This window comes from Amblyomma americanum, chromosome 9 (genome assembly GCF_052857255.1).
Source record: "Amblyomma americanum isolate KBUSLIRL-KWMA chromosome 9, ASM5285725v1, whole genome shotgun sequence".
NCBI classification, from domain to species: Eukaryota; Metazoa; Arthropoda; class Arachnida; order Ixodida; family Ixodidae; genus Amblyomma; species Amblyomma americanum.
The window spans coordinates 93,599,016-93,610,982 of record NC_135505.1 but is presented as its reverse complement, the minus strand read 5'-3'; the positions used below and the strand labels follow the sequence as shown (position 1 = coordinate 93,610,982).

Genomic DNA, 11,967 nt, shown 5'->3' with positions numbered 1-11,967 from the left:
CACTTGTGATACGCCTGCGATGCCGGCTGATCATTCCTCTTCGTGATCCATGTGAGACAGCACGCTGAATGCCCTCGTTTTTCTTCTCTTGGCTGCCCCACACCAAAGCGGGTCTGTTTGAACTTGGAAAGCAAAACGTTCTCATTTCTTGCATACCACTCGTTGAATGTCACGCGATACCTTCTTTAGTTCCAGCCATAAAAATTCACGACACCGTGCGATGGCAAACTGCAGTCGTTATGGCCATAAGTGTTGCGCCATGCCAGGTGCCATGTTCTGTGGTGAAGAGGCGTTAACAGATGACGCAACTTGCGGCGCAAGAGCACAACTTCAAAAATTCTTTTCTCGCTTTAAACCAAAATTACCTCGATAAAAATTTGGGAAATGAAAGGAAATAAACTGTCCTACGTAACCCACTATTGGCCATAAGTGTTGTTCCATTCCAGGTTCCATGTTCTGCAGCAAAGAGGCGTTAACAAACAACGGAACTTGCGGGGCGAGAGCTCGAATTCAAAAATTATTTTCTCGCTTTAAACAAAACTTTCCTCGATAAAAATTTCAGAAATGAAAGGCAATAAACTGTTCTCTATAATCCGCTATTGGTCATCAGTGTTGTTGCATACCAGGTGCCATGTTCTGCGGCGAAGAGGCGTTAACAGACAACGGAACTTGCGGGGCGAGAGCTCAAATTCAAAAATTATTTTCTCGCTTTAAACAAAAATTACCTCGATAAAACCTCGATAGAAATTTCAGAAATGAAAGGCAATGAACTATTCTACGTAACCAGTTATTGCTTGGGCCACCTCAGGGTGAAATTAGCGTGTGTTTATGGCTCAAAACACACCTTTTGCAACTTTAGAACTTTTTTATTTTGATGTATGCAGTTTCATCACCTGTAACATTTGTTATAGGTGCTAGACATCTATAAAAACAAAAGTTATTTCCGAAATTCTGAGAGCAAGTTCATATTTAAAGGAAAAAATCGCAAAAATGGTACATTCTCATACTTTTTAGTTTTAAAAACATTCACGCCCTATGAAGATGCATGCTCCGAATTATATCGAAATGCATTATCTGTGCAAATGCCAATGAAAAAAACTCGTGAAATGTTTTCTAAAAATTTGAATTTTTTATTAAAGGGATGGAGACACCTAATTTTTGGTTGGCGAGTTCTTTGTTTCAAACGTTGCGCATTGCCCCAGGACGCGTGATGCACGCTGTGCAATTCATATATGCGTGGTAAATAATTTATTATTGCATTCTTTATACTGAGTGATTTCGGTTTCGGTCTCTGGGTGCCGGGGTGCGTTGTGACGTCACTATCATAGAAGAGCAGCAACCCTGGTCACATGGGCCCCAAAAATTGTGACGCATGTATTGCTGCGTCGTCTGCTCTCGTACACGTGCTGTGCATAGCAGCGCCTTTCGACATCTGCCGGCAAACTTGGCCGTTACTGCAATATGCTGAGAAAAGCCAAGCGAGCAAGGGACAACACCGAGTCCTGAAACCAAGCGGCTCGCTTCGGCCGATCTCAGTCGGTATACCGCGTATGCAAGCGCAGTTTCTGCATTGTATGTCGCTCTGCCACACCGACACCAATGCTCAGCGGACGTCTGTGTTGGTGGCCTGAAGCTGACCTTCGCCGCATTACGACGACACGATGCCTCACTTTTCCTACCGACTAGTATCCGTCTCTGTCTTCACTTCGCTCTGCCCGAGCAGCCGCGCTACGCGGGGCTGCTCACGGTCCCATGGCTGCTGATTATGATATCTGCTGCTTGTTTAGCAAACAGTACATGTATTTGCTAAATGACTGGTTCTAGACAATTTTACAGGATTCAGCATTTACCGCACCGGTACGCAACTCCCCCAAGAATGCGCCAATGACGATGACTGCATATCGGGGCTACTTTTGTTTACATATCTGCGTCTGTATACAGTCAGCAATTGCACGTTAGTTCGGCATGAATTGCAAGCTGCGTTCTATTTAGGTTAAACAAGCTCTTCTCTTTTGTGCCGCTTGTGTGTTTACTTGTTTTCGCAGTGTGATCTTTGCAAGAATCACCGAAGAATGCCAGCGCCAGCCAGGGGAACGCTTCATAGCCAGGTTGTTGTCACAGCTTAGGACCGGCGCTTATGACTCGCTGAGACATGCTTTTTTGCTTTTTCCGATGAGTGCAGTACTTGAATTTAAATTGATTTATCTAGAGGTATGTTTGGCACCCATTTGCGATAAATAAAATGGCTTAATTTGTCGCCCTCAAGCGATGCCGATGACAGCTAACTGCCGCCCCGGGTGCCTGCAGCACTGGTCGACATACTGGGTCACACCGCCAAGCAGCGGCGCTTCCCGCTCGAGGTATTTGCGTCCTAAGATGTAAGCAATCCTCGATTTCATGTCACCGTTGTGAAAACTACGCTTCATGACCATTTGTATTCGCTAGAACTCGTGAACTCGGTCTCCACAATTGCCGACATCGCACATACGAACTCAGTGGGCTTGCTAGGCCTATTCGTACTGTAGCCGAGCCGAAGGATGAACACATGAAATGTAGTCGCTCGCTTCGCTTATTCGTTGTACGTAGAAGGTATAAACAAGATCAACTGTAGTTATCGTCTCATCGAAGGGAATGTTTCGTTCGGCCGCCGATATATGGTGCCGGCTGGTGCGTCAGCAATGGCAGACATATATGCCGATCAGCACACCGACCGCCGAGTCACCGATGCAGTGCTTCGCCAATGCCGCGCATCGCCGTTCATAGTGCATCACATTACTGTGCTGTGATGTCACTACTATTTGCTGATATGGTTCCACAGTTCTACGTCACCAACTATTAACGCTAGCGATGGGTCTTTATCGTGAGAAAGAGCAGTTAGGGACTTTTTGGAGCTGAATTAAAATATATTTTAAGCGTTTGTTGCATCCAATACTTCCCCACGGGTAACCTTACATACATACAGAGGAGGCCCAGGACAAGATTACTGTAGCCTCAAAAATTTGGTGTCTCAACCCCTTTAATTATTGAGCAGTGCCTGGTTTCTCTCCTTTTCTAAATGTTCGAACTGCCCTGACCTCACGAATAAATTTTTTTCGGCAAAAATATTTCAGGCTTTGTTTACGCACATTAGGATAAGTTTCCACGAATTTTTTTGAACAAATTGGAGATGGTCGAGCAAAACGTCTGGGACATTTGGCGTGGAATGACCCTGTTGCAATGTAATGAGAGATGGATTCTGATGAAAAATTAGAAGGTAATCATAAAACCAATGAGCCAACATACCAATGGCTACTAAGTGGCAAGTAATGCCAGGAACTGTGCTGTACAGATCTAGACTACGCAGTACAGGGCAAAAATGTGCAGAGGGTATTTGATCCAATACAAAAAGCAAAGCCTTTGTCAGCCACCCTAACAAAATTTAAGTACTATTGACAAGAAAAGAAAATGGACCAAGAATGTGCTTTAAAGTTCTACACCAGGACAGCTGAACCGACAAAGAAAACCATCACTGTAATGACAGGTTTCAAGAAATAAAATCCTAAATGCACACCTATGGTACAACAATTTTCCTGCCATAGTATGCTTCACTCAATGCATGATTCAAGAAACGAAAGTGAAAATCACATCCAATTCTATTTACCCCATTTACCATGCCCTTTAGCCAAGTAAGGGTGCCTTCTTTCCATATTCATTTGACCCTTTGCGCTTCCAGAGAATGATTCAGCTTTCAAAGGAAGTGGGTGGTGGGACATGGAACAGAGAGAACGCGTGGTCAAGTGGAAGTAGGACTGCTCTTTGAGTCAAATCCTATAAGTACTGAAACAGAAGCGAATGACAGCAATGGGAATGACACTTGTCATCATTTAGGCAGACGTCCAGTTGCTGCAGCATGAAATCAGCAAGGGTAAAGTGATACTTATGATGATGAAAGAGACTGTTGGGAAGGTTCTATGCCCTCATCAAATACAATACCACTGAGCATATGTGCGCTTTCTAGTTACCAAGCACTATGTACAAAGATTCGTGAGACAATGTGTGGTCAGGGAAAAGATAGCGTGGGTCCCACATGGACATTTGGTGAGAGTGTCAAATTATCATTTCTGCCTACTATCTGCCACACTTTCTACTTAGTGATGTACAAAGTAGTGCCAGTGATAAAATGCCAGACCAGAAACTAGACTTCAGACTATATAAATTGCTAGAGCAACACCCCAGCACTGATAGCCAGGTGCCAAATACAACCCTTTGACCATTCAGATTTATTTCACGGCAGTAGTGAAGTAAAAGAGCAGCAAGAAGATTACGAGGATGGATGTATTTCCATTAACAAGTAAGGAGGAGGTTTTCAGATTTTGACTTGCTGGGCAATCATGCCTCCAGCTTATCGAGTAACGACATCCATCTTCCACCGCCATTGTCACTCCATGAGTCCTTTGAACACACAGGAGTCAAATTATTGAAACATGTAATAAACAAACATAAAGCTATAAGCTATGTCTCAGATTGAACAACAAAAAAGATGCATTAACATGTGCTCAGAGTGATGTGATGATATGTGAGTTTTTAGAGCTCTCCAGATGCTGGAAGATGCCTTTCATAACAAGACAAACAAAATGAAATTTGCATCCTGCCAATTTTGCTTGTGTCAATGCGTGGCCCAAAGTGTTTGTGCACAGACCAAATCATGTCCCATCCAACCACCAGTGGCACCTAACTAATCCTTCACACACTTTGTCAACAAACTAATGGTACTGGCCTGGATAAAAGCCATCGTTGGGGTCATCAGGGTGGTCTTCACCTGCGTAATAATCATTGTTAGGGCCTCTGGTCTCATCTTCGCCTCCGTAATAACCTTCGTTGGGGTCCTCTGCTGTTTCGTTTCCCTGGTAGTCTGTCTTTGGCCTCTTCATCAGTGGCTGGTCGCATTCGCCATCGCTCTCACGTTTCCCAACCGCCTGCAATTTGTTTTGGTGGTGCGAGTCGGTCTCCAGGTGTTTCAGCTTGCTATCAAGGTTCTTGAAGAGAACGATGCCACAGTACTCGCAGGACAGGTCCACTCCTTCCTCACTTGACTGTGGCCAAGGTGGGGACGATGCCTTTGTCGCTGACTGCTCGCCGGATTGGCGGAAGACCTCCTGGCTTTTCAGTGCCCGCTGATGCCTTTTGCCCTGCAAGAACACATGTATGAAATCTGTCTTAATAAAATGGCTAGGAAGAGCATACCTTGTCATTAATAACGGCTTAACAACTGAACAATGGTAACGGCATTTGCAGTTTAATGCCCAGGAGCTGCACGTGGGCTATGATATATGTTGCCAGAGGACTTCGGACTAATTGCAATAACCTGAGGTTAGGTAATCGCTCCCACAAACAATAACACAAGATAACGCAAATGGAATGAAATGAAATAAAAGGATATGGCATAGTGTACGAGGTATATATGGAGGAGTTGGAGTTTTCGGTTTAACCTGCAAGTATGCCAAATTGATTTTTGTTCAATTCGGTTTTAACCGAAGAAGGTCAGCACATCGGCTTGCATTACGCCACAGCTAGCTGGTTACCGAATATGAGAAAGTGGATGCCCGCGTCGCTGTGAGATAGTGGGATCACAAGGTTTGAGGAGAGCAGCTGGGCGTCTTGAGACATTGCTCCACAAACGATATCACACAACAGTGCAACAGCGCGGGATATAATCGGAAGGCTCTGCCCCTCGCCAAACATCGTCAACTAGCATGCCTTCTGCTTACAGGTGGTTGTTACCCATTTGGAGCTGCAATTTTGTTTGACTGTTTCCACATTATGAGAAAAATGAGCAACAAAAGTAAAAACAGCGCTTATTTTTACACAAACCACACAGAAAGACCATACAGGACGGGCGCTGACTTTAACTACGTTTATTGAAAGCCACATGTTGCATATATATAACCCGAAGAAGGTGAACGCATGCGCATTTCTTACATGGTAAAAAGAAAAAAAAAAGAAAAGAAACCAACAACAAAAAACACTCACACTCAGACAAAACCTACTTATTATCGCATATTCTTTAGCAATCTATGCTCACTTTCTGGTAGGGAGATAGAAGTGGTGATGATGCACATGCCACATCTCTGATAAAAGAGGCTTCTGCCAGTTCCCGAGCTAATCTATCTTTGCTTCTATCTAGAATTTTAATCTCGCCAAGTCGTGGTTCACAGGTTTTTTTTTTTTTCGTTTTTATCAATGCAGGAGTGGCAATGAGCGGGTAGGTTTTCGGACTAATCTGATGCGTTCCCTAATGACCTTTTACGTTCCCCTGCACGCTCGTTTACGCAACTTCCAGTCTGGCCGACATACACCTTGCCACATGCAACGGGGATCTCGTAGACCACTCCCATGGCACACCTTACATAGGGCTTCGAGTGCTTCTTTCCACACCCAGATGTAGCTTTGGCACCGCTGCTAACCTTGGGGCACATCTTGGCCAATTTGCAGGGGGCGCAGAAGACCATGGGGATTCCGTACTTGTTGCCCACTTGTCTTAAATTGTGGGACACCTTGTGAATGTACGGTATCACCACTGGTTTGGCACAAGCCTTTTTTATCAAAGAGAGGTGGCATGTGCGTCAGCACCACTTCTATCTCCCTACGAGAAAGTGAGCATAGATTGCTAAAAAATATGCGATAATGAGTAGGTTTTGTCTGAGTGTGAGTGTGTTTTTTGTTGTTGGTTTTTTCTCGTTTTGATTTTTACCATGTAAGAAATGCGCATGCATTCATTTTCTTCGGGCTATATATATGCAACATGTGGCTTTCAATAAACATATTTGGAGTCAGCGCCCATCCTGTCTGGTCTTTCTGTGTGGTTTGTGTAAAAATTAGTGCTGTTTTTACTTTTGTTACACAATGTTACACCAACTAGCCCTGCAAAAGGTACTGTTAAGGGAAAAATGGGCATTTTTTAAAAAGGTTCTTTTAATTTTAACTGAAAAAATTGTTAGCCACATTAACACAGAGCCCATGAAAATGAAGGTAAATAATCGTTCTATATGATAGTGCGCATTTCAAGTAAAAATATTCGACAGAAATGTGAAATTTTATTTGTCCAATACACACTTCGGTGAAAATTATGGTAAACTTTTATGACGAAAGACACAGCGCAAAAAGAAAAAATATTCCAGACATTTTTAAATCTACACAAACATTGCTTGTTTTGCTGCATTAAGCACAGGAACGTTGCAATCCTTTTATTGAAAATTTTTTTCTTCAAAAATACGAGTAAAATTCGGGGGGTGCACAAATTATGCGAGTAAATATGGCAGTTGTATCTCATCCCTAAAGCAGGTTGTTGGCAGCAAATGTCTCGGCCAGGAGAACATGACTGGGCTGGAGAGCTGGGAGTGCATCACAATGGGGTCTGCTTTGAAGAAGTAGGCACACAACTTTTTTTTTTAGAAATAAACACTACTTTTGTCGGACCAAGCAATTTTTACGCTGAAATGAGGAAAGTTCATTTACTACGAAGTTTGAATACAACAAACGACATCCGCGTGGCCGTCAGTTTCGTTATAAGTGTGCCCAACTATACATCATCCTATCTGTTTGGCAACATGTTGCTAGGTAAATGAGCCCCAAAGAGGACCATCACTGCCACGCCATCGGTGAGGGCCAACAATAAGAAACTCCCCGACTTCTGCGATGGTTCAGCGGCAGTCCCATCGCTGAAGTCATCATACGATGTGTGACCTCCTGGCCCTCTTTTGGCTTTTTGCTGCAGCCACCTTTTCTTTCTGTGTGAAGCGTTTGAAACTCTCCGAGAAGGTAAAGTGATTACGACAAGAAGGTGGCCACTAGGAGGACAACGTTCCACTCAAAAGGTGTATGTGCACATTGCTCTCCTCTTGCTTTCGTGCGTTTGGCTTTCGTTTATTTGGTTTTTGTGAAATCACATTTTCAGTTCCATATGTGTCTTCATGTCACAATCCAATCGTTTTAACTCCCACACTCTAACTTTTTCTGCAAGCACAGCCATACATAAGCTGCTTGCTCTCACTCGAAAGCCTGATAAACTCCATGTGACTCCACCTGACCAAAAAGAAACCAACACTTTTTCCCTTATAATGATTATTCACAGAAAAAGACGGAAAATTACCGTTTGAAATAAACACAGAGACAGAAGTCTGCCGAACTTTCAAAAAATAAAAATGAACACTCCAACCCCTGGCTAAATAATTTATCCAAATTTATCCAAATTTGGATAAATTTAAACTCTGAGAATATTCAATATGCACTGACTTTCATATTTCAATGCCATCGAAACAGCACTGCCACAGTTGGGATACACACAATTGAATGCAAAGATTCCATTTTAGTGCAGAAACACTCACAAGTGCACCAGCACCAAACATGAACCTTGTCTCAATCTTTCTTGTGCCATTGCCTAGCAACAGTGATGCCATGTTAAGTTAAAAACAAATAAAATAAATATTCACGACTGGGAGTAGAACCTGTGGCGGCAAGTTTAAAGTAACCTTTAATGAGTGAGATTTGCCCTTAGTATCATTTGTGTAGCCTCGCATTATGAATTTAATGACACACTGCAGAATGCACCAGTCACACAGCGAGTTCAACAAGCTCACTCCACCCAGACTGAGCAGCCTTCTTATTTCTGTGCTTGTGCAAAACAAAATTAATGGTTTTTGAGGAAAGGAAATGACACAGTGCATCACTTTTCCATGAGCACCTCCACTGCACCATGAATGAAGGGAGGAAGGTGGAAGTAAAAGAAGAAAGAGGCTCCTTTGTGGAGGGCTCCAGAATATTTGGAGGTGAAACACAGTCACCACAGTTGGGTTCGAACCCGAGTACTCCAGCTCAGTAGCCCAGCGGCTTGTGCAAAGCACTTATGCAGTCAGCTCCCTGTGGTATGAAAATTCCCGTGCAACGCTGACACAGCCTTATTTCAGTAAAACAGTAGCTTGGAGCAGTGCTACCGCTGGCTAGCTCACCATTTCTGGAAACATCTGCGGCACAGAACGCTAGTGGCAGTGTCGTTTTTATCTGCTTAATTTCTGATTCAACAAAACTCAGACCCGACCTTGTACTCACTCAGATGGCGCACCTGCCTGGGCTCGGAAGATGCTAGCCCGTTTCACCTAACATAGTAACGATCATCGTCCTCAACATCTGCACAAGCACATCCATTGCAGGGCGCACGCCCAGTGACCTCAGATCGACCCTGTCTAGCACCAACTGTGGCTGCCTCACCCTTGCGAAAATCCTAACCTCATCTGCCAACCTTTCTGCCACCCCTGCTCTGTATGCCTTCTCTCAGAATTCTCATTACCCTACAGGTCTATCAGTTACCTTCCCTTTGTACTACACGCCCTACCCGTGCCCATTTCCTCTTCTCGATTTCGTCTGGGATATCATTAATTAACATGAGTTTGTGCCATGACCTACCTTACACTTCCCAGTTACCTGGAAAATTTCCAGCTAGAGCAGCTCCAGCTGGAAAAGTGCGTATGCACGAATAAATTCATATATAAATTAAAAGAACGTCTTGCTGGGCAAGTTGCTAACTGTTCATCTTTGATTACAGGCATGAAAAAAGACACAACACAAGGCAGAAAGACGGGACAGAGCGCCACTAACAACTGATTTATTCAAAGACAACATGCACAAATATATACCTTCTTCCATGCAAGGAATACTATCATTTTCAAAGTTGATATGATAGCAAATGGGTGAAAAAAATTGTTCTCAGCCTTATACAAAGAATCAGGGAGCATGAAAGAAACGTTGAGCAAGATAAAGAAGGCCCAAATATGGCTAAGCATATAAGGTCCTGCCTGCCATGCACTTGTGAGCCATGTTTTTCTGGCGTGCGATTTCTCTCAAAAAGCAAGGATACAAAAGTTAAGGAATTAATTGAAGCTATTTTTATTGCAAAGTAAGGAAGCATGTGTGTCAGTGACATGTCCATATCTCTGTATAAGGCTGAGAACAATTTTTTTTACCCTTTTGCTATCATATCAAATTTGAAGATGATATTATTCCTTGCAGTGGCACTCCGCCCAGTCTTTCTGCCTTGTGTTGTGTATTTTTTTGCGCCTGTAACCAAAGATGACCATATAAAAATGTGGAGAAATTTTGTCAGTAGCAAGAACGATGACATACTGATGCAAGAAAAATAACACCTGCATACAATGCAACTGTTCGTAAGCCTCCTGTCATATGGCTGGATGCACGAGAAGCTACACAGTGGCCGACCGACATATTTCAGCTGACCTACCGTTTATCGACCAATAGAATAAAGAAGGCAGTTAACGTTCAACAGCCCCACAAGTATGCTAGAAACAAAAGGAAGCAAGTGAGAAGTACAGAAACAACCTTATAAGCTACAACACAAAAGGTTCATTAAGAAATTCAAGAGGAGCCTTATAGAACATCAAAAACCCACTAATCGCAAGCGACATACCAATACTAGCTAAAATGCGTACAGAAGAATAGATTCAAAAGGACTACCAAATACCAAAGACCAATACATGCCACGAGACTATGGTGGAAATTAAAAAAATTGTGCCTCATGTTGTAAGAATTCAACACTGCAGTATTGAAGAAACAAGGCTTTATAATTTAAATCTGGCATTGAAAATCGCACAAAACCCACTGAAGTGCCACCTTGCGGTGAAACACTGCCACTATCAGTGTATCCCACCATATGACCACCTCTCTGTAAAATATCGTTGATTTGTTTTTTGTGCACTTTTTTTCATTTCAGAAGTGTTCATGTGTTATTATAGCCTACCCTCTCTTTAGTGTACCCTTTAATGAAAGGATCAGTGCTTTTAGCTTTCGTCATTAGACGATGCCACAGTGTTTTGCATTTCTTGGATATGCAACAACCACAGTCCACTAAACTTTTGTCAACAAGGCCTACATCACTGTGCCTAACAGCTTCTGGTGTGGAAACTAAAATTGATGCTATTCTATACTAAAAATGTCTGACTGCTGTCCGGAGGGTGGATCTTTCTACACCACTTTTGCTGATGTGCAATTGCCATTTCACTCGCTGATCATGGTGTACAGCATCAGGGTACATAAAAACGGGTGCATGCACTGCTCAAAAGCTTTAAGTAAAATTGTTCTACGGGGTTTTTTAACAAAACTGTTGTCGAGTCAAGCACCTTAATCAGCAAGCTTACCATTGCGGTGAACAAAATTGGCTGCTAGAAATTCAAAGTTCAGTCCCTATAAAGGGCCACTGACCATCCTCTGGTCGAAAATATTTTCTACCCCTTTGGTTGCGAGGCATCGTCCCTGAAATGCGTGGCCACAAACATTTCTTGAAAAGACATTAATAGTGGAGCTAAGCTATCGCAATCAAGCTATCTTGCCATGCTCCTCTCCTTCTGTCCCCTCTCAGATTTTTTCCTTTCCGTCCTCGCAGACTAGCCGCCGCAAGCAAAATTCGCCCTTCTCCTCCAAGGTTACCAGAAGGCATGGAAAGTCTGGTGGAGTATGTCACACGTCTATCTCATGATCCCGCCTTCGAAGGTATTCTGTTCCTGGTTTTTGCTACCCCGGATATTTCTTGGGGGAGGGGACAGCGGGGGCTCCTAGCAGTATTTTGTTGCACTTTTTTCTTTGTCCTTCCTCACCCCAGTTGTTTTTGTTTTTTTTGCTTGCAGATAATGGCTAAAGGCATAATCTTCTAGCAATTTGTACAGAATCGTAGTTGTGGTTCAACTCCAGTTGCTGCGTGCCCATCCAACAACCGAAGAAACAGTGTTGAGGAATTTTCTTCATACAAAAACAATCGAGAGACCTGATCAGATTGATCACCTTAACATGTTACCGAATGCTTCCCTTCACATGTTCTCATCAGTGTCATCGCTAGTTAATGAACGCCCTTTCCATGCCTGTATGTTCGTTTTCATCAGCCCCCCCCCCTAGTTTTGTGACCAGAGGCGTGGGAGTCCCTTTCAT

General features: G+C 43.2%; 1 protein-coding gene across 1 annotated transcript in view; it reads right to left on the bottom strand.

Annotated features, from left to right (window-relative positions):
* Positions 1-740: 740 nt before the first annotated feature.
* LOC144103804 (uncharacterized) overlaps positions 741-11,967 on the bottom strand; it is a 36,140-nt gene continuing 24,913 nt past the window's right edge. The window contains exon 3 of the mRNA XM_077636506.1: positions 741-5,168. Within this exon, the coding sequence (XP_077492632.1) occupies positions 4,743-5,168 (426 nt within the window). The 3' untranslated portion in view covers positions 741-4,742. The remainder of the gene's footprint in view (positions 5,169-11,967) is intronic.